The sequence below is a fragment of the Branchiostoma belcheri genome, unplaced genomic scaffold (genome assembly GCF_001625305.1).
Source record: "Branchiostoma belcheri isolate BF01 breed outbred unplaced genomic scaffold, Haploidv18h27 scaffold26, whole genome shotgun sequence".
NCBI lineage: Eukaryota > Metazoa > Chordata > Leptocardii > Amphioxiformes > Branchiostomatidae > Branchiostoma > Branchiostoma belcheri.
Window position 1 is genome coordinate 1,822,313 of NW_017803865.1, and position 26,240 is coordinate 1,848,552.

At 42.8% G+C, this 26,240-nt stretch overlaps 5 protein-coding genes across 6 annotated transcripts in view; 4 read left to right on the forward strand and 1 right to left on the reverse strand.

Moving 5' to 3' along the window:
• LOC109471801 overlaps positions 1 to 6,359 on the forward strand; it is an 11,666-nt gene extending 5,307 nt beyond the window's left edge. Inside the window, exons 2-10 of the mRNA XM_019771155.1 lie at positions 937 to 1,174; positions 1,471 to 1,636; positions 2,146 to 2,273; positions 2,728 to 2,770; positions 3,557 to 3,596; positions 3,861 to 4,071; positions 4,614 to 4,785; positions 5,624 to 5,751; positions 6,232 to 6,359. Coding sequence (XP_019626714.1) covers positions 942 to 1,174; positions 1,471 to 1,636; positions 2,146 to 2,273; positions 2,728 to 2,770; positions 3,557 to 3,596; positions 3,861 to 4,071; positions 4,614 to 4,785; positions 5,624 to 5,751; positions 6,232 to 6,277 — 1,167 coding nt within the window. The 5' untranslated portion in view covers positions 937 to 941 and the 3' untranslated portion in view covers positions 6,278 to 6,359. The remainder of the gene's footprint in view (positions 1 to 936; positions 1,175 to 1,470; positions 1,637 to 2,145; positions 2,274 to 2,727; positions 2,771 to 3,556; positions 3,597 to 3,860; positions 4,072 to 4,613; positions 4,786 to 5,623; positions 5,752 to 6,231) is intronic.
• Positions 6,360 to 10,318: 3,959 nt separating this feature from the next.
• Positions 10,319 to 16,273, forward strand: LOC109471980 (alkylglycerol monooxygenase-like). Its single transcript, XM_019771532.1, is given in 13 exon segments — positions 10,319 to 10,486; positions 11,152 to 11,282; positions 11,840 to 11,921; positions 11,923 to 11,992; positions 12,499 to 12,596; positions 12,812 to 12,907; positions 13,149 to 13,215; positions 13,437 to 13,502; positions 13,718 to 13,800; positions 14,213 to 14,347; positions 14,525 to 14,641; positions 15,070 to 15,152; positions 15,658 to 16,273. Coding segments are annotated over 13 exon segments (1,377 nt in total). The 5' UTR covers positions 10,319 to 10,342; the 3' UTR covers positions 15,863 to 16,273.
• A 384-nt stretch (positions 16,274 to 16,657) lies between these two features.
• On the reverse strand, positions 16,658 to 20,169 carry LOC109471951 (mono [ADP-ribose] polymerase PARP16-like). 2 transcript variants are annotated; one of them, XM_019771495.1, is made up of 7 exons: positions 19,976 to 20,169; positions 19,629 to 19,807; positions 18,736 to 18,876; positions 18,055 to 18,261; positions 17,670 to 17,838; positions 17,140 to 17,266; positions 16,658 to 17,000 (listed from the first exon to the last, which is right to left on the reverse strand). In XM_019771495.1, the coding sequence occupies exons 1-7, from the start codon at positions 20,058 to 20,060 to the stop codon at positions 16,868 to 16,870; spliced, it is 1,041 nt and encodes a 346-aa protein (XP_019627054.1). In that variant the 5' UTR covers positions 20,061 to 20,169; the 3' UTR covers positions 16,658 to 16,867. The 2 variants fall into 2 exon arrangements, with proteins under 2 accessions (XP_019627054.1, XP_019627055.1); XM_019771496.1 differs by having other exon boundaries at positions 19,629 to 20,169.
• An 89-nt stretch (positions 20,170 to 20,258) lies between these two features.
• LOC109471969 (adenylate kinase isoenzyme 6-like) lies at positions 20,259 to 22,647 on the forward strand. Its single transcript, XM_019771518.1, has 4 exons — positions 20,259 to 20,340; positions 20,934 to 21,085; positions 21,419 to 21,564; positions 21,865 to 22,647. Exons 1-4 carry the CDS (start codon positions 20,304 to 20,306, stop codon positions 22,052 to 22,054), a joined length of 525 nt encoding a protein of 174 aa, XP_019627077.1. The 5' UTR covers positions 20,259 to 20,303; the 3' UTR covers positions 22,055 to 22,647.
• Positions 22,648 to 22,833: 186 nt separating this feature from the next.
• LOC109471923 lies at positions 22,834 to 26,173 on the forward strand. Its single transcript, XM_019771411.1, has one exon. The coding sequence runs from the start codon at positions 24,087 to 24,089 to the stop codon at positions 25,776 to 25,778; it is 1,692 nt and encodes a 563-aa protein (XP_019626970.1). The 5' UTR covers positions 22,834 to 24,086; the 3' UTR covers positions 25,779 to 26,173.
• The last annotated feature ends 67 nt before the right edge of the window (positions 26,174 to 26,240 follow it).

The window sequence follows — 26,240 nt, forward strand, 5'->3', positions numbered from 1 at the left end:
AGCCCACTTTGTTATTGATTGTAGTTTATATAGTAATGAAAGAAATGACCTTTTTAGATATATTACTAGTACGTTTCCATACTTCCAATACTTGCCTAATGTTGAAAAATTTATCTTTCTTATGCGCTTTGATCATCCTGTACTATACAAACCCATCTCAAATTATATTTTTAATATTACAAAGAAACGAGAAGAAGCCGAACCATTGTATTAGAGTAGTTTTAAAGCTGTTTGTAATACAAACATGTATATTACCTATTTCACCTGTTCACCTGTACTTAGCCCGATAGGGCATGAATGTACAACAAAGGTTATGATTATTATTATAATTATAAAGGTCGTTCCCCTTACTTTGACTCTTCTTCTAGACGACCACCTTCAATATTATTGAATATTCTGTTGCCTGTAGTTGAGACAAAGAATTTCAAACCGTGAGCTGTACAAAAACATACCGCCGATTGCTGAAACAATACAGCAAAGGAGACTACGATTTGTAGGCCACTGTTGGAGGGAAAAGGATGAGGTAGTACACAAACTCTTACTAGTGGACTGTGACCCGAGTCATGAAAAGAGAAGTCGTGGAAGACCACATTTGACATACATAAAATAACTAGAAGGGAACAGTGGAATGACTCTAAGTCAACTGCCTGCTACGCTGCGATGGAGGATAGACTAAGAGAGAAATGGAAACAGACAGTCATGGGGAGACTTCGAATGAGCTCGACGCAGTGAGTGAGTGATTGAGTTGAGACTGCATACTGGGAATGGGTGCTCATGTAGTCTCGAAGTTAAGGTGGTCAGGCCAGTTCAACATCGAATAAATTATATCATCATAGAAGGTTGTAATAGCATCTGATTGACTCCTGCATCTGTAATTGTGGTTGTGTAATTTTTACTCTTTTAAGTAAAACCCTGAAGGTCTTTCACACCATGCAGGCACGATGGCAGCTATCGCCGTGCTCTGTGTCTTCGGGATCCTGCTGCTGTACTTCCCCGAGCACGGGAAATGTCGGGAGGGCGTGCCCGCCAGGCGGCAGTGGGTGGGTGCGTCATGGGAGAACACCTATGACGGAGATTTGACCTTCACGTGCCCGGGAGAGAACCAGGCTATTTCGGGTTTATACAGCCAACACAACAATGCCTTTGAGGACAGGCAGTTCAGGTTTGAATGCAGGTACGCAGAGTATTCGAGAGGATCCTGTGATTGATTTTTGGCAAAGAAACAAAATTAATGTGTTTTTTTCTCGTTTAACCCCAACGACTGTACATAGATAGTTGTAATAGCACCTAAAGACCCTCTCACACATAGCCGAATATGACCCCCGAACACTACCGAACTTCATGGTTGTGAGTAGGCCGGGAGCCAGCTAGGCTGTGGTTGGTTGGTGTTCGGGAGTAGGTTCTCAATGTGTGACACTGGGGCTTATCCGATCCAACATTCTTGCTCCTTCTCGCACTACGTATACCTAGTGACCTTCCAGGCAACACACAAGGCTCCACTTGGAACTCCAACTACCAGAACGACTACGACATGGAGCTCAACTTCCTCTGCCCGTTTAACAGCGTCATGATAGGGATGCAGAGTCACCACAACAACGACAAAGAAGACAGGCGGTGGAGCTTCACGTGCATGCAAGTAAGCATCGGCATGATATACATAATGATGTTACCCTTAAGCTAACTTAAACATGTCACAGGTATGAAATGCCCATCATTTACCAATAAGGAAGCACACTATTGTCGCATTAGTTATGCAAATCATGTAAATTAGTTGTATACATCTTTTTCTAAGCTACTCACATTTCAAAAATCTTGAAAATCCGTCGGTCTTTTCAACAGTCATTCGCTTTGAAATATTTAATGCTGCGGTCACAATTCACATACGGGGCCCGTCCGGGCAGCTTTTGGGAACGAAAACTACGATATAGAAGACAACAAATCATCGAAAAGTTCTTAATGACAATCATGGACTCTATTTCTCTATATTCTTGATAAGAATAGTTAATTTTTCGTTCGTACAAACAGCCCGGCCGGGCCCCGGTTTGGAAATGTGACCTCAGCATAAGCAGGAACTCCCCTGCAGTTCCAGAAAATGCTGTTAGGGGGGGCCAACCCAGTTACGCTTTGATATGTGTTTGTTCACAGGTGCCTGTGTATCGTTTGGCTGATTGTGTTTGGACAGACTACAACGATTTAGACGCCGATATTGAAGTTCCGACTTTAGACAATTACTTCTTCACTGGAGCAAGGAGCCAACACCATGACCATGCGGAGTAAGGAATGACTTTACTTACATGTAGAAGCTAGAACTTTATTGGCTGCTTTAAAGAGCATTTGATTCAGTGTTGTTTGCAGGGGACATCCCAGCAAGTACGTGCAGGGGAGGGACTAGTGAACAATCTTTTGAACGTATGGTAAAACCATGAGAAACAAACACTTAAAAACACATTTACTTTTATTTAAAACTTCTTAACCCCCAATGCAAGGGTGGACTATGAATACAAAATGTGGAAGGTCAACTCTGGCATGTTATAAAGAGCCACAGTGTTAGTCCATATGTGCACAATATACTTCCTTTGATCTGTACATACATATACATGTAGTACATTGTTAACAATGCCCTTTTATTTCCTACCCAATGCCATGTATACAGGTACCAGTATCATTTTACTGTTCATTTTTCTGTTCGTAATACTGACGTGTTTCAACATGGCGTGTCTTCTACAGGGACAGAAACTGGAGTTACCAGCGCTGCAAACTCAAGCAAACCGCCTGCCCCGATTAAGATGACACATGAACGACATGTTCGGAACATATGCATGTCCGTATCATAATTTCTATCGGTACCATCAGTACGACGTAATAATGTAGACACCACTGTGTCGTACGGATACCGATAGAAATTTTACACCACAAACTTTGTTAACATTAACTTGATTAAGAACTTACAAGAACTAATGTTGTTAAAGTTAACCAAGTTTATGGTGTAAAATGATATTGCCCGCAATGGATTAAAGTTATAACTTGCCGAATCATTTGATGTGTGTTGTAATTTTTGCGGTTGGCGAGGATGACAGATGGCCATCGAAACGTCGGCTCTTGTTAAACAAGTGGTTGTGAATAAAGAACTTTGCTGTTCAAAGTTATCCAGAAGAGCTTAATTATGTTGTATTGCGTAATTCTACGCTTGGAAAGAATAAGGCGTGTCTTGGCTGTTATGTAAGGGCTAATGGGCCATTTTGGAGTTAAAAGACAAAACGTAAACGATACATAGACAGATATACTAGTATCGATCAATAGGCAAACAGGGCCTCCATGTGAAGCATGTCTGAAGCATTTGCTTTGAAAATCGCGAACAACTGTTTTATTGGCCTCAAGTTCACACGGATGTGGTTCTAAAATGTTTGTTTTAATGTAGGGAAGGAATATATATAGATAGAAACACACACACGTACACAAACGCACACATAAAGTTAGGTATAGATTTATGGATAGAGATAAATATGTACACACATATATGTAGAGGGAGAGAGAGAGCCTGAGAGACGGGTGTTAGGGTGAAAACAGCCCGTTATACATACTACATATTCTCAAAGGTGAGTGCTTCTTTAATAGTCGTACGGTAGTATAATTGGTCAGACTGTCCCAGAACTTCAGACAACCTTGGTCGGTTGATGTTCGGGAGAAGGTTCTGAATGTGTGACAGGGGTTTACATGTAGTGCACTACCACATGTAGGTACCGAAAAGGCGCCATGTTTCGTCTTAGCTTTAAGGTTGGCCAGAAAGAAAAGAAATATGACATAAAAAAAGAAATTAACTATTGAATGGACAAATATGTTGAAACTTTCTCTCTCACAAGGCACCATGGCAAGACATACTGCTGTAGCAGTTTTTGTGCTCTGTGTCTTCCTACTCCTGCCCGCCAATGTAGCCCCGGTAGCCGGGCCGTGGGTGAACGGCTATCACCGCTGGTTCGGCTTCAGCTGCGACCACCGGAACCAGTTCATATCGGGGCTGTTCAGCCGACACGACAATGGCTGGGAGGACAGGCGGTTCAAGATTGAATGCAGGTAAGAACAAGCTGGTGGGAAGCGTGTGTGTGTCTTTGTAAGAGCACGGTCACAAAAAAGTCGCGCGATTTCATTTGGCGGTACTGCAGCCTTAAAGAGTCATATTTCTAATGATTGAACGTATATACACAGTGAATGCTACTTTGAGGACGAGAAAATTCTGAGCGATTTCTGGGTACGGTTGTATTGTTTTGGGTGGCTGAATTGTAGTTTGGTGTGTCTGCTTGTCCAAGTAGCAACGGTTGCGTGGAGGGTGGGAGGTGATTTTGACAGTTGATTGATAGGGAGGTTCCACCTGAAGGTGACTCAGCACATGCGGGTGGGAGCAAGTGGGTAATATGTGGATGAATTCAGTGATACCCTATTAAATTACATCATACAACTTCCTCCACGCTTCCAATACATTCACGAAGTTCTGTAAGGTAACAAAGACACTAAATAACTTTCGTATGTGTCCGATTGTTTTTTCTGCATTGGGACATAGTTTACTTGCTTACTAAAAAGAATCATATGTTAGTCCTTTTTACCCCAACTACATGCAGAAACCTGACCATCACCCCAGAACAGTACGGCTCAACCTTCGAGTCCGGGTACCTGAACGAGTATGACGCGGAGGTTGACTTCGAATGCCCGTCTCACGGCGTGCTGAGGGGGATACAGAGCGCGCATAGTGACTGGCACATGGACAGGAACTGGAACTTCATCTGCATGGAGGTAACACCCACCCCCTCGCAACACGAGATATCACACTCGTGTACCTCGCCGTATTGCCTTACAAACTTAACAAACATGGATTACTCATAATTGACATTGACCTTTGTTGCCCAACCCCAACCTACCTACCAAATATCATAAAGATACGCCCCAAATTATACCCGTTTAAAAAATCGCCAACCCATTTTCAAATGAGGAATTGTGAATGTTTCTCAGTGATTATGCAAAGAAGATCCCCTGTTACATATAGCTCTTCCCCACACCCCACTCGTAGACCTCCCTACCCTTCCCCACACCCCACTCGACAGACCTCCCTACTCTTCCCCACACCCCACTCGTAGACCTCCCTACTCTTCCCCACACCCCACTCGTAGACCTCCCTACTCTTCCCTACACCCCACTCGTAGACCTCCTTACTAGTCCAAATCATGAGATATCCATACCGGAAGTTCCGCTGCAGTACCATAAGAATTTACCTGAATTTACCTGAACTGCAGAGATATCGTCTTATCAGGCTCCGCAGTCAGGAGCTTGATGGCGGGTAGCCTCTGGTCGCTCCTCCGTCTAATACGGTCTTGATGTGTAGGTCTATGCTACTCTTGAACCCGTTCACACTGGTTTGCTGCACAACTTCTTGGGGTAGTTGATTCCATGCAGAGATTGTTTGTACTGCAAATGACTTTTTCTTTTCTAAGAAGCCCCTAGGTATTCCAAAATCTACCCACCTACCAAGTTTCATGACAATCTATTTAAAGCTTATTGGGCTATCGTGCTAAACCACACACACGTTTGCGCGCACCCCTCTGGCGAATGTAATGACGGCTGTGTTTGCTATAAGGTCCGGGGGTTCTGCTGGTATGGCTGTACGTGGTCAGCCTACAATGACTGGGACGATGACGTCGACATTCCAACCGCTGACTGGCACTTCATCACAGGAGCGAGGAGTCACCACGAGGACCGCTATGAGTAAGGAACGATTCCTTCCCCTTAAAAATAAACTCGACAACTTCAGTCTCAAGCCTCTGTCTTACATTCAGAACTGTCCCCAGGCCACCAACTGACCAGGTTTAGGCTTACATTTTCATTATATGAATCGAATTTAATTTAAATTTGAGTTAGCCAGCGGAGAAACGGAGCGGAAACAAAGCGTTCACGGATGGATTCCAGGCTAAATTTGAGTCACATCTCACTGACAACCACGCCCCGACCTATTTTCGAATACGAGTACCAGCCAAACATGGCCGAGGCTCCCGTCAATACCCGAATGTTTTAAACATTTCGAAACATTCGACTGGCGCAGCCGATATCAGTCGACCTCACTGAACGCCATTCGATCTTGCTCCTATGTTTGGGGGCTTTCGTCAGTGTTCGGGAGGTCATAATCGGCTATGCATGTGTGGCAATGTAACCACTCCAACACTGCTCACGTCTCTGTCTCTCCTACAGGGATAGGAAGTGGAGCTACCAACGCTGTGGACTCCGAGCCTGCTAACCAGGAGAAGTCTCACACATGGCGACGCCAAGCTGCAAACCCTCCAGACTCACAGCGATAATAATGATAATGATAAATGATGATGATAACAAACTTGGTATTGTACATAACTACAGTTCCATAAGGCTAATCTACCTAATGTAATAGTGTGTAGTATGGGTTGAGGATATAGGATGGGATGAGAATGTGCATTTGCAATCATTTGAGGAATTTCTAACGTTTAGACATTCTTTACCATACTTTCCTATGATAATATGACATGTAATGGGTTGGGTTTTGCTTCAGTGCCTCTGGTGGCAGCTCACCTGTCTGTGGGTTTTCCCCATGAAAAGTCCATTATATACAAGAACATCGAGTGCAAGGAAATGCGTGGTAATGATTTGAAAGTTGGTGGACATTGATCCGAGACTTTATACCCCCAAATGTCAGTTGTACCCGTTTACCCCCTGTGAGGACAGCACGTCGGCAGAGCGTACTGCAGGACGAGTGTAGAACGTTCACGAACCATTCCGCATGAGATTGACGGCCAATGTGATTGACTTCGCCGGCGCTGTTCAGTCGCATATCTAGAATCATTCAAAGAACCAGCGTGCTCAGGATTGAGCGATTACTGCGTCTCAATCCTTCAAATGTGTTTGCGCTGTGCAAAAACATGGGATTAAGCGTATGCTTGATTGCATGGATAAAAGGACTCGTAGATACATGTAATGTTATCACCCCCACTGATGTCGGTAATTAAGGCTGGCCTCACGTGGCGGTGCGTTCTGTCATGTCTACCCTCACCAGGACTTCATATACAACATTGTGCTTTATATAGACGTTTATTCCCAAATGTTAATTACAAGTGGATAAGGATGATAAGTATACGGTGCATGAAGAAGGAAACAGCGTAGTCGCGCTGGTCCATACTCTGTTATCCTCCCATCTTTTCTGTTTCCTGCCACACTTTCTTCGTCCTTGGACTGTTCCTTGCAATTTAGATGGCTTTCGCTAGCCCTGACTAAGCCATGGCACCTAGCCGTGTCACTCCAGTTTCCTTCTTAAAAGTTGTTAGCAGGTCTTCGTATGGACCTATGTTAACTGTGATAGTTCCGTGCCAGAAGACGACAAAACATTCACATGACGGACGGACACCGCATGTTGACTCTGTTCCGCCATTTGAGGTTCATTCTCTGTTTGTGATCTCTAGAAAGTTCTGAAAGCATTTAATTGGGGAAAGAATTCCGAAGTGAAACTCCGTGTACTACGTGAGTAGAGGCTGTAACATAATACAGGTCCCATCTGCTGTCTCTCATTAACCATGTACTTACCGCATACCCCACCGTCTGTGCGTTGGTGCGACCTGTAAAACCCAGCGTGCCAAAATGACAGCAGAGGTGAAAAACAAGTCCTCACTCTGCAGAAATATAACCTTGCCCGGCTTGGTACTAATAGCAATAGTTAGTTGCCTGCGCCGGACGCTGGTGTCTGCCGCGAGTCTTTCACCGGTACAGAATAGAGGAACGGTATGCTGCAACTCGCCAACTCTCTCTAGATTTAAGAATGTGTCGGTGCCTACAGCCTATTGGACAGGAGGTTTCATCTTACTGACCGGGTAAGTCTTATAGTGGTCTCGTTGCGACATTGCTGTATGTTAAAATCCCGTTTACCCGATGTATGTAGAGCGTCGAGCGCCGCGCGGCCTGTCCTTGGTACTGAAACAGGTATCTATTAAGGCGCCTGTAAGAGATACATATATCACCATAGCGATCGTTTAGATATAGGGGTTCCGCGTTAGTTGCTGAATGAAACATATATAAAAATTTAAGTAAATGTTTTTTTCTAGCAGAGTCGTCTCTCTACGGCAGCAATGTTTCCTTAGGGCGGGCACATTCGTCCTAGGCCGTCATTCGATTTTCAAGCAGCCTGCGATAGTACCAACAAAGACATAAACAGTAACACAGCATCTCTTTCATACAAAGAGAGCTAAATTTTACTAACACGCACGGCTATCTCCAAAAAACGACCTCCATTTTGCAATCGTACGACGATCGTGCGACAAAATTTAAAGACACCGGGCGGGCCATTTCCTTTGTCACGTTTTCACCTCTGTCCCTTGTGTAAGGAAGCCCCGTGCAATAAACCTCTGTACACCAAAAAAGCCTAACTTTTAGATCGAAGGTTCGGCGTGGCCCAGTGGTGCGTGGCTGAAAATGTGAACAGTGTCGAAGCCGATGGAAAAAGAGCGGCATTCTTTACTTCATTGGAGAACTGCTTTTAGTTTTAAAACATGAAGGTAAGTACAACTAGAGGTGTTGTTGTGATGTCGTGTTCCATCTATATCAGAGTATGGCTGTTAAGGATTTATCTGGTGGATCATGTGGATTGTTTTTTTTCTGAACTGAAGCTCAATAAAAGGTAGCTTGTAATACTTTTGTGGTTTTGGGTAAATCTACATCAACCACCTCATGTGCCAAATCCACTTGTCAAATGTAAACGAAATAAGATTTTTTTGCCAGTTAAGCAGCCTGCAGAGGTTATTTTTGTTTGGTTTTGTTTGGATTATCATACTTCTTCTAGTCACTTACACGATATCGCATAATCAATTTTCACTTTGACAACGTAGAAGGCAGCAAAACAAAGCAGCATGAAGAGCTATTGGGCAAGATGCGTATCCGGGGTATATTCATACTCTGTTGTTGCTGAGGGTCCACAGGGTGGAATTACCCCGGTAACTTGTCTTGTCTTCGGCCCCAAGGACGGGTGGCGATGAGGTTGTATCAGAGAAGAAACACAACGCAGCACATCAGAATATGATACAACACACACACACACGCGCGCGCGCGCGCGCGCGCACACACACACACACACGCACATATTCTTTCTCTCTCTCTATTAGTCACGCACTCACATAGGCACACGCTAACTAACACAAGTACAAGCACAAAGTAAAAGCACAAAGACAAGCACAAAGACAAACCTGCATTCTTCCAACAGTGAGGGACAAGTCTTGTTTGCCCCACGTTCAATCGAGCCCGCCTTTTCCATGACCGTGTTGTTGTGAAAATAGTATCAATCAATACAGATCTGCCTATACCTATCTGGAGCATAGCATGATATAACATGCGCACACCTTAAGCTGAACGTGCCATGTTCAGCCATTATCAGCCAACATGAAAGGTTGTACGTCGCGCCTGTAGCGAGGTGTCCTTGCCAAGGCTGGGTCAAGGTGTGTGTGTAGGGACTCTGGGGATCTTCATGTCTTGTGGGCAATAGAATTCTACACAAGGCAGTGGCACCCTGGAAACCTATGTGACCTGATTTCTGCATCCATCTCCAACCAAGTCGGCGTTTGCAACATCTTTGTAAAGAGTGGTAAACAGCGCTCGTATTCCCATCCTTCCTCCTGATGAAGAGAATATTGATTGTGGACTATATGATGTAGACAATATGTAAATACATATCTCTATTGAATACTTGGCTATGCTGACTGAATGAAGGTTTTAAACGCGCGGGAACTATCGGGTGTATTATTTCATGGTATATTATACCTCCATGATTATATCATTAGAAAGCGTGCTAGTATAGTACATTCATGGGTTGAGCACCATGGCTATGTCCATCTATTTGAGTAGATCTCAAAAATGGTGCCGAAATTTCCCTTGATTCCGTTGCCTTTTCTACTGATTAGCATTATATGTTTTATCGAAAAGTGTGTATATTTTTCATAAATATAATTCCTCATTTGTCTGACATACATCGTATTGTAAAATGGAGTACAAATTACTACATTAGTGTCTTTGGGTGAAGATGAACTTCCTGGAACGAAGAATTGTTTGTAGGTTGCTATGTTTGCTCTTCAATCTATGTTTTGATTAGGTATTTCTGTACTGTAGATCTAGAACAGAAAACAAACTGCCCCTGAATCACAAGTCAATTGCTCAACAGTTTTGCAAATTCAGAATCAAAAAGACATCCAACATGTATAAGCTAGAACAATGACCAAGTGGCGTCATCAAACTGACGTAACGTTGCATATCATATCCTTGCCCACCCCTTTGGTACAGAATGTGATGTACCAGAAACATGGCGGAGCTTGAGTTAGAAGAGGTTATTTCAGGACGGCAGGGCCCGTCCTTTCTGACAGGATTCAGGCGGCTCTTCTACCTGGTCACGCCGAACGAGACGACTTTCCAAACACGGGAGGAAGTGCCGCAATACATCGAACAGGTTATTCGCCCTGCTTATTATATTATTCTATGCAACACAACACTATTGGTTTCAACTGACGTAACATAGTCTCGGCAAAGAGATTACGAACCAAGAGGGTTCTGCGGAAGGCTTACGGGTGGGGGTGCCTCAGGAGTTCGGAAAAATAAATCTCGTTTTCAAGGCAAAGCCGACAAAAAAATAAGTAGGATAGAAATTAAAGTGGAAAGAACATGGTAGTCTGAGTCAACGCGTTAACGATATCCGTGCTCGGGAGGTGCTATACAAATAAATCTTAGTCACCTGGGTGAAAGTCCATAGGTGCTGAATGGAGGTCAACATGGGGCTATCAGACATAAAATGTGACATACATGACTTACAATGGATGATTTTCTATCGCATTTGGAAATGAAGTATAAACAATTGACATATGTAGGCGGATTCAGGAGTTGGGCATGACAACAATACATGGAAACGTGGGATCGTCGCAATACATGGGATCGTTCTAATACCAGATAGTGTGAAGTTTGTCGTAGTAGCGGCGGCCTTCTGGGGATCGATAAATTCGGCGGAACGATGCCAGCTCACACATGTGACATTTTATCTCAACGTTTTCCCAGCAGAATGATATAAGCCAGTATTTTTGCTTGTTTAGACTTCAGTATTTGCTCATGTTGTGTCCCCAGGCCACGCCGTTCTTCATCATGATGATCCTGGTGGAGTACGCTGTGACGTCCCTGAAGAATGACTCCCGCACGGCACGCCTTGACGATTCTATCAGCTCTATATCAGCAGGGATGATCCAACAGTTCCTGGTGTAATTCTCCCTGCAAACTCTGTATCTTCTAGAATAGCAAAGTTCTTGTTTTTGACTGTTCAATCATTCACCAACCTGATGAAATTATTTACGGGTGTGTATCTCCTAGTTTTAGAAACCGATGAAGTCAAGCGTACCGCTACCTTGTAGTCCTTTGGTCGGTATACGTGTATATCAACCGTGGACCAATCCTAGTTCGCGTATAAATCCCGACGTAGCCGAATATGGCCTCCCCAACACTGACGATGTCTTCCCATGCAATCAGCGATCCCGTCTGGTGAAAAAGGGGCCTTATGTAACGCGTTAACCTGAACTGCTTGTTACATAAGAGCATAATATAAATATTACTGTACCAGCTTTCACTTGACACATCAAAATTCCTGTCGGACATCACTCTTTCTGCCATAGGCACCTGTTGTACATGTTGAAGTGATGCACCGAACTACTAGTATTTTCGTATAGAGATTTCGTACAAAGTGCTTTGGGGACATATGCACCAGAATTAAAAATGTGGTAAACATTTTGGTAAGTAAGATAAAAAAAATATGTTGTTGTAGGATCTTTTTGAAAAGCACGTACGCTTTCCTGTACATGTGGATCCATGAGAACTGCCGACTGGTGGACCTGCCGTGGGACTCCCCCTGTCACGTGGTGGACAGCCTTCATCACCGTGGAGTTCTTCTATTACTGGTTCCACAGGATGTCACATGGTATATGGAACAACCTACGTGTCTGTGTGTGTGTGTGTGTGTGTGTGTGTGTGTGTGTGTGTGTGTGTGTGTGTGTGTGTGTGTGTGTGTGTGTGTGTGTGTGTGTGTGTGTGTGTGTGTGTGTGTGTGTGTGTGTGTGTGCGTGCGTGCGTGCGTGCGTGCGTGCGTGCGTGCGTGCGTGCGTGCGTGTGTGTGTGTGTGCCACTTTGTCTGTCTGTCTATCAGTCTATCTCTCGATCAGTGTACATTTAAAGATTTCAAATTAAATGACAGTCAGAACTTTTCAGCTTGGTCATGTCACATTATTCAGATCAATGGATTGACTTCAAATTTAGGATTTAAGAACAGGAGACCACTCTAACACATTTCCAGCACCACTCCGATTGGGCTCTCTCTCTTGTTAGCACATTACGCGTAGGCGTATCAGCATGAGCGGAAAAATGTGAAATTTAAAGCCAAAATGAATTGCTTTTCATTGAACAGTGCTTGTTGTTGTCTTCCCTCAGAAGTAAACCTGTTGTGGGCAGCACACCAGGGTCATCACAGCTCGGAAGACTTCAACCTGACCACAGCTCTGCGACAATCTGTGTTCCAGCACGCCTCCGTAAGCATCAAGATCCTTATCTTTAATAACAAGACATTATCATTATGATTATGCCACCACTAAATACTTACATTCTACTCCTGGTACTTAGTAGAAAATGTGAAGTCAAAATGCATGATTATATATCATGTAACATATATCACAGAGCTGTTTTGTACAGACATCGGCACTAATGGTAGGGTATGTACTCACCACTATTCCATCTTACTTTTCAGTTCTTTATGCTCCCCATGGCTCTGGTGGTTCCGCCAGCCGCCTACTCTGTACACTTCCAGTTCAACATACTGTACCAGTTCTGGATTCATACTGAGGTCAGTCGTAACATTGGATTCCCACACTAACCCTGATAGTCAGACACTTCTGCTGATTCTTTTGCGATAGGCAGAAAATAAAAACGCATGTTGCAGAGACAGAGTTCTTAGCTAATGTAGCCCTGCATTGACTAGCTGTAAGTACTCTGTTTATATCACACAGATATCGTGCAGATAATGTGTAGTTGTATGCATTTCACCTTCCATTTCCTACATTCTATTCTATAATTTCTTCCGACAGTTGGTGACGTCGCTTGGTTTCCTGGAGTATATCCTCAACACACCGAGTCACCATCGGGTGCACCACGGTATGTGTACAGTTTTTTGTGCATCTGTTTGTTTGTTTGTTTCTCTGTTGCTTAGTTTGCTAGTTTGTTTTTAGATAAAAATACTATCATCCTGTTCGGTTAGAAGATGCAGTCGTTTTTATGGTTCAAAGCGTAATTCTTCTAACGAAAGCGATGAAATTTAGAATTTGATTAAACGCGTATTTTACTTACCCATCTTTTTTTTCTGCTTGTACCCACAGGAAGAAACCCATATTGTATCGACAAGAACTACGGCGGCACGCTCATCATCTTCGATAGGTTGTTTGGTAGGCGGCGTTTTCTCTTCACAATTGCGGACAAGATTATTGTAAATATGATTAATGTGTGCATAGACATTCGTTGGGCTTGTGTCCAAATTTCATGATCACTTTACACTGCTACCATCATGACGAAAATTAGTACCAAGTAAAGGAAGTAGCATGGAAGAAAGTGTTCATTGGATCGGTTGAACTGCAGCCTGATGTGCTATTTGTGTCGACAGGTACCTTGCAAAAGAAGAAGAAAAGGGTTGTCTATGGTCTGACCCATCCTTTGAACACGTTGGGAACCCGGGTATGGGTACAGGTAAGGAGTGGGTCGCATCTTACTTCACTGTTTAGTGTTCAGATCTTGTTGTTGGTAGCCATCATGATGAGCATCAGGGTGCATCATAGACCAGTAGACGATTCCAAAATTTTAATGGCATTTAGGGGTAATAGATAGACCTGAATATTTATCCCATTTCTTAGTTCAGAAATGTATTTCACTAGTAAAACCTATATTAATTGGAATTGTGGGGATGATTATATTTCGCTCATTTTTCACCTCATGTACAACAAAATTATCTTCTTATGGTAAAAAATGGGATAGCATCCTTACTATCACATTAACATACCAGGAGATTCTGGACTCTCTCTCTCTATAGTGAAACAATGGGATAAATTCCCTTCGTACTATCCCAATAATTTACCAGAAAAACTCATCTGTGTTCTTACAGTTCTGCCACCTGACCCACATCTGGAGGACGTTCTGGGCCACGCCCGGTTTGGTCAGCAAACTGTCTGCGCTATTCAAAGGACCCGGATGGGCCCCAGGCAAACCTCGTCTGGGGTGTATTGAAGACATTCCAAAGGTACAAAAAATATTAATAATCACATGTAAAATATTAAATAATTACATGAAAATCTCATATGAAACTGGTGCCTTGAAGGCAGTTTACAGGTTATGTGAAACAAACAAAACAAAAATTAGTAATATGTAAAAATGTCATATATGAAAAAAAACATTTGTTTCAAATATCTCATCACAGGTAACACATCCAGAACCGAAGTATGACCAACAGATCCCCGTCTTCTGGTCGGTTTACATATCCGGACACTTCGTCATGGCCGTCATATTCTACCAGGAGCTGTTTGCTGTTGCCAAGGTATTATAAATATAAAGTTACCATGTTTGGGAGCAGGTTAGGAGCATGGTCGGTTGTGGTTGGCTGGTGTTCGGCAAGGTTGGCTACTGTCTGGCTGCGGCAGCGAAACGTTTCAAAATGTTTGAAATCTATTCAAGAGTAGATGGGAGGTTGGCCCATGGTTGGGGACCGGTTGGGAGTAGGTCAGCAGGGGTCAGGGCATGGTTGTCAAAATTGACTCAAATTTAACTCAAATTTGATTTGACTCAAATGGAAAGATAGGTGTGGCCTAAATCTTGTCTGACTGATCCAAACCAACCACCAACCTTGGTTGGTTGGTGGTAGTGGGGCTTCTGAATGTGTGACAGGGGGTTAAGATGAAGTGATTTTGGTGCTTTTTATCAAATATAATGATGTTCAACATTTTCAACAAAGTACCATCCATCTAGGATGTGACTACGCTTGCGTGCCTGGGAAGGATCGCCTTCCTGATATGGACTTTATCTTCCATAGCTGCAATCATGGATAAAAAGTAAGTATAAAGATGCAATGGAAGCAACTAACATTAATTTGTAGTTCAAGACTGGCGATCTCTCACCAGTGAATGGATACCTTTGCCTGACCAATGTATGTTGTTCTTAGTGTGATAGTGATACAACACTTCTACCTGCAACTATAGTTTCTAGGAGAGTTTCCAGGATAGGCTTTCCGGATGAAATTTGAAATGAAAGGATTTGACGCATTCATTTCAAGATGTTCTCCTAGCGGAGGTCTCCTATACATTTACTGTACTCTGACATCCAGTCCAGTAACCCTTCGGTGGCCTAATTGATACTGTCTTGTTGGTTGCTTATGACTTTGCCACCTTAAGATCTGCTTGGAGATTAGTTCTAGACTCATTTTGCATTTACATAACCTCTTCATACCTGATTGAATTTTGCTCTTGATGCATATAGCAATGAGATCTATACTACAGTACAATATTGACATATACGAGGACTCAACTAAAAGCTTCCGTTTCACTTCTGTACTTCCAGACCTAGCGCAGCTGCCCTAGACTTCAGCCGCTGTCTGTCCTACGTGGTGTTTGACGCTGTCAGCAGACTGTGGGGACCTCCTGCACTGCTGCTGCCACATCTGATGATGAACGCCATGTCTGGCCTGTACCTGATGTCTGCTGTCATCCAGGGAGTCAACCTACTTACACCTGTCATTAAAACTAACACAGTCAAACTGGATTAAGTAAGCCCCTGTCAGACATTCAGAACCTTCCATCCACTAGCAACCAACCAACTAACCAACCACCAACCAAGATTGGCTGAAGTTTGAGCAGTCTGACCAGATTTGGGCCATGCCTACCTTTTGTTACAAATCGCATAAAATTTGAAGTAAAGTTGACTGCTAACCACTGCTGACCTACTCCTAACCACCAGCCAACCAGTTGCCAACCTCCCATCCACACCCGAATGTTTTAAACATTTCAAAATATTTAGCTGGTGCCCCTGACCTACTCCTAACCATGGTTGACAGAGTTTGGCAGAGTTCAGCAGTGTTTGGAATTGCAATGATCACAAAAACAGTTTACTTTATTGTGCCCAGCTTAATATTGCCAGTTTGACTGTATAGCTTATATAATATACTCAATGTAATATACATATTACAGTTAAACCTGGAAAGTCTTTACTTCTTTTCATAACATATGATATGTTTGATACAGATGTATATCATTCAGCTGTAGCCATTTAGTATTTTTTCAGCATATTGAATCTTCATAGTTACATTTAAACAAAGCATAAGATTTGAAAAAATGCATTATCACAGCTGAAAGTTTGTGTATACTACATTTTGCTATCATTATTTCAATAGCCATTTTCATTCACATCATTTCATTCTATGATCTCAAAAACATGTAATAAACATTATTGGGCCAAAACATGTTGGTCTTGCATTTTGTTGCAAGTGCTTAACTCTAACTTGATTTTAAGAATTTTCAACTCTTCTTGTCAGTCCTATGTACCATATCATAAATGTGTCACATGGAAAGTTAGGCTTTATTTTCATGCTAACTAATTATGAACATACATTTTAAACATTGGCTGTCTGTCAACAACAGATGATTTGCATGTTTACCGGAATAAGAGAATTTTGGTCTGCTTTCAGCACTTTTTTTGAGGCTACTTAGTACCTCAACTGTTTTGTCAAGTCCCCCATTTATGCTATCAAGTCTAAATTCTCCCTAGCCGTGTGTCATCTGAAAAACTTCCTGAGGTAGTACTGCAAGTTGGGAGAATTGGCAGCCCCGATCACAGCAAGGACAATGACATATAATGTCATCAGGATGAAGAACTTATGGCGCTGGAAGAAAGATGGTGCCTGGACCCTACGGAAATAACACGAAAAAACAATTTTTAAGAACTTATCTCAACTATATCCTTTATCAATATTAAATAATGATTACATTGTCTCATACAGTTAAGGCCTACCTTAGCACACAAAGGTTGTAATGCTAATTGACTCACCTTGGCCTTGCCTTCCTTTCAGCATAGACAAGCACATACTTGACTCTCAACAGTTCATTGTTGCTCACGATGTAGTACTTCTCTGGTACTTCATGTTTGTCTTTGTTCTTGGCTCTCCCATTCTCTTCTGAAACAACATGAGTATAAAAAAAATCATACCAAAATAATGATACAAACAACCTACAAGGTTTAAGATGCAAGATCATTTTCCCAGGATCCGAGTACTCCAAATACAAGATACATCACAACAAGGACCTCCCAAAATTGTTGTTTCATGTTCCTCAGATCTGGATCAGACCAAAACATAACTTGCCTGCATAAAACAAAATTAAAAACTGTTTATCCATTCATGAAACTACATGTATTTATAACAATTATATTATGACAACTAGAATTTCATCTATTTTGAAAATTCACAGTACTTACATAATTCATACCTCATCATTAATTTCTAACCACTGGCCCTCAATCAATTAAATCAAAAGTGACTGAATCAACAAGAATGCCATTTCCAGTCTGACAGACATTACCTTCCACCTTGCTCTTGACATACTTTGGGTCCATGATGACCTCACACACAGCCACACAACTCATGGTTTCTCCTAGCATGCTCCTGTCCCACCCCTGACCTTTGTGACTGTAGATGATTGACACCCCAAGGTCACCTGATAGGTAGGTTCCCTCTCCAAATAAGGAATTCTGAAACAAGCGACATCAAACTGTTAATCATTTCACATAACCTGTAAACCACCTGTAAAAAAACTATAAACGCAGTTTTGGTACAGTAAGTACAAGCTGCACCAGGCTGTAAGGTTTGAACGGGTAACAGCAGAAAGGACTCTTGCTCTTTTTGACCCAAGAGGACGTCCCAAACTGTACTTTACCAGCTATGTGAAACAAATAAAGTACACATACCTTGTTGAGGTGTGCATGTAGCCCATTGTGCAGTATGGAGTGGAAGTTGTCCAGTCTGCTCCCGTGGAAGGCGTAGAACAGACTCCTGTCCTGTCGTGTCTCCTCAAACCTGGCATCTGTGCTCTCACTGTGGACGACTTCGAACATGTGGGAGGGGGGCGGAATGTTGGTGCTGGTGTAACCTGTTAACCTCTGCACCTCTTTGTACTGAAAGGGACAACAATCTGGTTTAAAAAGATACAGCCCCAGTCACACATAGCCAAATATGGTCTCCTGAACACTGCCAAACTCCCTACAAGGTAGGCCTCACTGACTTAATTTTATGGATGACATCCTATGAAGACCCCCAAACTAGTACATGCAGGCGAATAAAAAAAATCCGGCCAAAAATAAAAATGCTACTAAACCACAGGAATACAAAGCTGGTGTTGTGAATTTGCGGCAGTACTTAGCGATACAACAAGCCGGCACATGCTGGCTTTTTGCAGAATTTATAAATCAGCACTGTACGGTATGTACTGAGTTCTTGAGTTTTTGTTTTTTTTAGAACAGGCAAAAATCAATGCAAGTCGGTGTTGCCTTAAGGAATAACAATTTATTTCAAAAGAAGTTCATCAATCTGAAGTTAAGCAATAACAATACTGATTTGGCATTGACGTCTGACAACACAGAGTTCCTGACCTCGGCAGGTTCACAGGATCGCAGGTGGAAGTTTCTAGTCTCCAGGACCCAGTGGACCAGCTGTAATGTCTGGGCGTCAGAGGTTACCCGACTGTCCTGAAGCAGCTCCTTTACTCCTGACAGTCCTTTCCACACTGATTTCTGAAAAAAAATACAGAAAAATAAAACTGTGAAAGGGAGGCAGTTATCAAAAATGTCGCCAAAGGGCACAAAATTTGACATGTTAGGACAAAGACTCACATATAACAGCTATTTGTTTTGTTGTAATTTATCAACTTGGAAAGAACTAGGTGTTAAAATGTGGCGACACGTGACTGCAGATTTTAGCAGTTACAGCAATAAAACATATGAATTGAAGCTACAACAAATTTGCCACTACGTTAGATTAAGGTTGAATACTGATGTTGACATTTACAAGTGGCTAATTATTTGCACAGTTTCCCTTATACAATGATGTGAGTTAACTTACAAATAATCATCTGTTCTAATTAGTCTTTTTCAGTCATGTGTTATGTCAACCTAAACTCATAGGAAGTCCAATTATCCTATCTTCCCATTTTGAAATACATTATAATGAATAAACTTTATTTGCACAACAATTGTACAAGGTAGCCTGGGTTCCATCCTGGTTAGTTTACGTCCGCTCCCACAGTCGCTGGTTGGTCGGTAGCGACTGTGGGAGCGGACGTAAACTAACCAGGATGGAACCCAGGCTATGTACAAGGTACATCATGTGGCATATACTGTTTACATAACAGCAGTACTATCACGTTACTATGATAAGACTATAAGGGACTATGTGGTATGAAGTATGAGATGAAAATGTACATTTACAAATACGTAAGCTCTTTATCCCTGAAGGGGTACTGTTCAGGCTGGCTGTCAAGACTCACCAGTGCGGGGAAGTCCTTCTCGTCGTTCTGCCGTGCGAACCCGGGCGGGAAGGGGCGGAGTACGGTGTCGTGTCGGTAACTCAGCAGCGCCGCCGCGAACAGGCTCAGCTGCAGGTCCGCCGCCAACACGTCTCCTTCCAGCTTCTCTCGTACATTCGTCCTCACGTCTTCTGTCATAGCTTACAGAATCTTACCGTTCCAAATTATGTCTTAACACATATGCTCACATATACTATAGTCTAGAGCTCCACGTCGAATTCCTAAGGACTTGAAGTTATAACGGCCACGAGTTACAAAGCAAGTTTAAAACAGTGTAACACATTTCCGAGTAAGCAAAGTACACTCACAAACTGAACGTGTTTCATTTAAGTCGTCAAAGACTTTCAGAAAGTCGTCCAACCTGCTGAAAAGCAAACTTTTCCGTGTCAACATCCGCCATTTTGTCTTCTGCTAGTGCTACGTCATCTAACCATTAACCAAGTATCATTAACCAAAGTGATGAAATGTCATTTAGAATAACTCATGGCTTTTCATTTCACAAATGACAATCTGGATATCTGTTAGTACACTGACCATGCCAAACTTGCGTTATCTACTCACTAACTAAGCAAATTCCTCCATCGTAGCTCAGAAATCTGTTAACTCATTAACTTCTCCCAGCATGCAACAGCCAAAATGGAGGCCCGCCATGCGCCAAATATTCTGATCACAGGTATTTGCTGGCAGTTTCATGTATTATAAGCAAGAACGAAACTTCTTTACTCCTGATGTCAAACATTGGAGTCTTAAGATCGTATATAGCGTGCGGTTTTCCTCGAAAAGGGGTGGTACATTTGATGACACTGGTACATGTAGTACTCGTGTATAGGCACACGTGTTACATCCAAATTGGTCAAGGAGAATTTGTCAGTGAGTGAGTGTGCCTATCTGTATCTGTATCTGTATAGCCGGTATAACCGCCTTTCCGCGTATCACACCAGCTTCAATGCCTATGCCTATGCCATGTCATGTGTATTAAATGGTGTATTAAAACGAAACAGTGACCTGTGTCACTGGTGCTTGTCTGACATATCGCCAAAGCTAGTAGAGTTAACAAATATATCCAGTGTTATCGTCGTGGAAGTGGCTATTGACTGGCTGTCCCCCAGTCTAAAAGTGAAAAAGTTTTATTGACAGCCTTTGTCTATTTAGTTTCAAGACTGGTCCTGTAAGGTGTAACTCTAGTCGTGGCCACCGTTGCGAGACTTCTCTCGCCTGATTTTGTTACAGATCGTGCTTTAATATGCAAATGTCCTCTACCCCTAGGCACCCCTGGCACAGGGAAGTCCATACTTGGGAAGGAGCTGGCAATCAGGACAGGACTGAAGTATGTCAACATCGGGGAGCTGGCCAAGGAAAACAACTTCTTTGAGGATTGGGATGAGGAGCGGCAGTGTCATGTTCTTGATGAGGATAGGGTAATAATAAGATGCTATGTATTAACAGGAAAACCTTAACTTAGTGGTCGATGTACACAGACGACTCGTGTTGTAGTGTACATGGTCTGTGTAAGAATAACTATTGCTTATTCAAAGAATTTGGTCATGGCTACTGTAAGTAAGTCATAAAACTTTTGCAGTATGAGGGAAAGAGTGCTTTTCACTTTTGAATTTGCAGTTGAAACAGTTCTGTATTTCAGTCATACAATGAGGGAGGATGTAAATAAGATTTTTCAATCCAAACTGTTTCAATTTTTGTGGAAAAATGTTACATAATGCCCTTTTAACATAATGAACTGTTTCCATGCCCAGGTTATGGATGAACTTGAGGACCAGATGAGTGCAGGAGGGAACATTGTGGACTACCACAGCTGTGAGATGTTCCCAGAGAGATGGTTTGACATCGTGTTTGTCATGAGAACCAACAACACTGTGTTGTATGACAGACTGAAAAATAGGTACGTACGCTTTGTTATGCTATGTGCAACTGTATTTACTTTTACACGGCTCGAAATACTATGTGCATATGTATGAAGCTTGGAACCCAAACTTTGGGGACATATTATAGACTGAGTGAAATGGAAAAATATTGTGACTTCCCAGTCTTCCTACTAGGAAAAGAAGGAAGTTTCATCTCAAAAAGCAAGTATATTCTAATCTAAGGCCAACCACTTGTTTGAAACTATTGCAAATATGATTTAGTTAAGATACAACCGTATACAGATTTCAAATGAGTAATCTTTCTTTTTCCTTTCCAGGGGGTACAGTGACAAGAAGATACAAGAGAATGTTCAGTGTGAGATTTTCCAGACACTACTAGAAGAGGCAAGGGAGTCGTATAAAGTAGAGATTGTTCACGAGTTACAGAGCAACACACCACAGGAGATGGAAACAAACCTCAGTAACATCTTACAATGGCTGGTCCAGTGGAAAAATGACCACTCATAGACAATTGAGGTTTTACACATAAAGTTTTATTTAAAGAAAAAGTTTATAGTATATGATTTTGTTTTTCTTTATTAATAATCATTTGAAGGAAGATATGTGTATGGCATGGTATGTTGTTTTTTTCTTTCTTTAGGGAAAACAAGGAAGGAACAAATGTTCGCAACTTATCTTTATACTAAATATAGTAATTTAGGATTTTTCATACTGTTTAATTTATAATCATGTAAACTTTGAGAATGTGACCACAGTCAAACAATAACTGACATGTAATACTACTTTTATCACTGACCCAATGGCATTGCAATGGGCCTGATCAAGTACATTGTCTTTGCAACTTGCTACTAATGGTGATGTATTTTAGTCAATGTTTAGCAAGTTAACTTCTCAAGTCTACATACAGCACTGTGTCTATGGCATATGGAAACAATTGGAGTGCACATATAAGGTGCATGTTTTTGTACCATGCAATCTTCATGGAAAGGAATGATAGACATTATAAATTACATGTGTGTACAAATGTTGTTAGGGAAATAGCTGAGAAACTTTTTTGATAGAAGTGCTCAGATGTTCAAGATAAAATGAGACAGGCTGAAAGTGCTAGTGTAACCTACCTTCAACAATTGAATTAAATGGCCTGCTATTATGCCCTTGTTTATGGTGTCACAGACCATTTCTTCAGTCGCTTGCAGAGTCCTAACTGTCCCATGGGTTGGGCTGGGGTGCACTGTATCCTGTGGCACCCTGCAAGCTTTCATCTTCTGTGTCACTCTTATCGTCCTCGAATGTGAGCGGGCTTGCTGCTGTTCCATGGCCCACTGTCTGTGGAAAATGACCCTTGGCACCACTCTGATCTTTAGCCTTCAGCAGTTCCCGTTGTAGCGTAGTGAGCTCGTGGACTGCTTCGCTGCTTCCAAGACGGGAGGCCTTTTCTAGACACTTGGCTTATCCGAAGTGGCCTTTGCCTTTCTTGCTGTACGCCTTTCCCAACCCTGCCGGGCTGGAGGTGTCGTTGCCGTCGATCTGAAGTGCATATTTGTAGTACCTGATGGCTTTGTCTTCCCTTCCCGATTCTAGTGCAAATGCCGCTCTAACCCTGTCATGTTCGTCAACTTTGCACCAGCTATCCAGCGCAAAGTCCAACCTCCGATAAACATCTTTCACACCCCGATATTTCAGTTCCTCACAGAGCTGTATCAGTGTTCCTGATCCAATACCCATTACAGGTAACCCATACCAATGGTCAACGGTCAACCATTGGTATGGGTTACCTTAGCAAGTAATCACATAAAGTTAGCATTATGAAATGTAGTACTAATATGTAATGTGCACATTCTTCTTCCATATAACAGATTTATTTCACAGTGTAAGCTTCAGAAATATATATCTGTATCTATAGGGATGGGCGAGGCCCGTTCCAAGTCGAGCTCAGAAACTAAATTCTTGGTTTCACTACGTCATAGTTGATGACGATCACGTTACTGCATAGATTATGCTAACGTACTAGAGATCATGTCAATATTTATTTATTCATTGTGATTTACCACATATTGTAGAAGGATTGACACAACAGGTGACTATAACCTTTTCAAGATGCCAACCTGTGGATAGACAGACAAGACCAAACAAAACTAGGTACCCAACTGAATCGAGTGAGGAAAGAGGTGCAAATGCATTTCCCAAGGGCACATCCGCACAGGGATTCGAACCCTGAACCTTCAGATTCTGAGTCAACAAACCCTAACCACAAGACCACCCTGTCACCTTAAGCTTAGACTCGGGACACAATGGTTGTACTTTAATACAGATGGTTGTACTTTAATACAGAGGGCAATGGAGACTTCCGACTCTTTGAATAGCAAATATTTTACAATTGACGTCGATCTTCAAGCTGGTACTGTAAACAAACGGGGCAACTCTTATTTAAACAAATTTGCTTTTAGCTACGCTGCAGAAACTACGTATGCAAATTAGCTGATAATTTCCTGAATATTTCTGCCAACTTTGATCTGGTCTGCAGATCAGAACACCCGCCATGGAGCGCGACTTGTTAGAAAAGCTTCAGAAGTTTCCGAGTCCTTTTTTCTGGCACTTGAACACGTCGATGTACGATAACGTACATGAAAAATTGAGCGAGTGGAAATGTTCCAAAGCTGACGGGCTGGCTTGTAAGAACGCCATGGCCTTCCTGTCTTTCGCTCGGGATAATGACTCATTACAGGCCCGCCAACAGTTTCAGGAGGTTTTGGAGGAAGACCCAGAGAACCTCGTGGCACTGACAAGCCTGGCTTACATAGATGTTAAACACAGCAATGTGGAACAGGCAGAGACAATGCGAAAGACGTTGGTAGAACTGAAGGAGTCGGGAGGTGAGTCTAAAGTCCAGGGCAGGTGGGCCGCCGCCATGTTTGAAAAAGCATTTTGCCTCACTCGATTTGGCCAGTGGAAATATGTGGAGGCTCTAGGGTGCGTTGAAGAAGCCCTAAAGTTCGATAGCAGCAACGTTGAGTGGCTAAAAACAGAGACTTTCCTGCTAACAAAACAAGTCGAGAACAAGGCATTGCTCCGAGCGGGTCATGGTGAAATCAAAACTTTCCTCGACCGGGCAGCGGACAATGTTCTCAAACTACAACAGAAGGAGCCCGGCAGTGGGGAGGTTCTTTGCATGACGGCTGAGCTGTTTGAGGCCGCTAGAAGCACAGACCAAGGTCGAGTTTGGATGGAAGCCTACAAGCGTAAAAACCCGAACCAAAGTCTTAATCCATCAGTCCTATACCAGGAGGCTTACGCACTTTGCCCGACAGATCAGCATGTTTGCCGACAGGCAGTACTTCACTTCAAGGCTGTGCGTGAATGGCAAAAGCTTGAAGAAATCCTTCCGAAGGCTCTCAGTCATTTTCCCAACGATCACGTCCTTTACCATCAATATGCGCTCCGATATTTCATTCCGTTTCAGAATGCACTGGCGGAAGCAAAGAAGGCTACGGGCAAGGCCAAGGAAGAGGCAGAAGCAAGTGCAAAGGTCAAGAATATGGCATCCGCCTTCTTGCCCAAGGCAGAAGAGTACCTCCGAGAGGGGGTAAGGCTTGACCCGCTCTTCACACGTTGTAGGGTCTGCTTGGCCCAGTGCCTTTACTATCAAGGTAAAGTTCAGAAGAGTTGGGAACAGTTCCGTATCGCAGCAGAGAATACCAGACACAACAGGAACAAAGTCGAAGCGAAAAGGGAATGGGCCAGGCTCCTGATCGAGGACGGGAATGAATCGGGAGCACTGATGCAGCTCTGTGAGGCACTGAAGTTTGAAGATCAGGTTGGCCATGGCGTGCCAGTCTACCGCGGCGTGGACAACGCTCTGAATATCTGGTGCAAACTCGACCAACGCGACCCCAGACCTATCCGAGTTAGGGCGGCGTTTGCACTAAAAGCGGGATACGAAGACAGAGCCATCGAATGCTACAAACAAGCACTCAGAATCGATGAAGACGACACCTGCAGTCTGATTGGCCTTGGAAAGGCGTACAGGAAGAAGGGCAAAGACCATTTCGAGGAAGCCAAAAAGTGGCTTGTGAAGGCCTCTGGCCTGGGAGACGACAAAGCAGACGATGAGCTCTTTGAACTGGAAATGGAGATGATACAAATAGAAGAGCAGAGTGGCGTCGCGAGTTCTCCTTGTCAGAATGTGGGCCCCGGGGCAACAGAAAGCCCGCACACTTACGAGGATGAGTAGTGTGAGTAATGTGTAGTAATCTTACTACCTAGTAAAGCTTGCAGAGTGCCAAAAAATCATAGTACGGTCAGTGAAACTGTAAGGACTATTCAAAGACGCGATTCTGCAGAAACTAAACAGAAATAAACAGCATGATGACGTCTAAGCTGAAACATCGGTGCGTGTAAGCTGAAACAAGTTATAAACCGCAAATGCAAATGACGTATTCTACTGTTTGAACAGCGTTTACAGACACAAGGACCGAGAAATACCGTCTATCTCATGAGACGATGGTAGCGCTCCGAGAAGATACAGGTCAGTCAAGCTCTAATTAACCTTTAAAAGTAAAAAAAATATTGGAACAGGCAGAGTACAATGGAAAGAAATGCAGTATTATTTGTCAGAAAGAAAAGAAGCAGCCAAAGCAGTTGCATCAATGGATGTATCAGTGCATTGATTTGTACCTAAGAGGCTTGTACATAT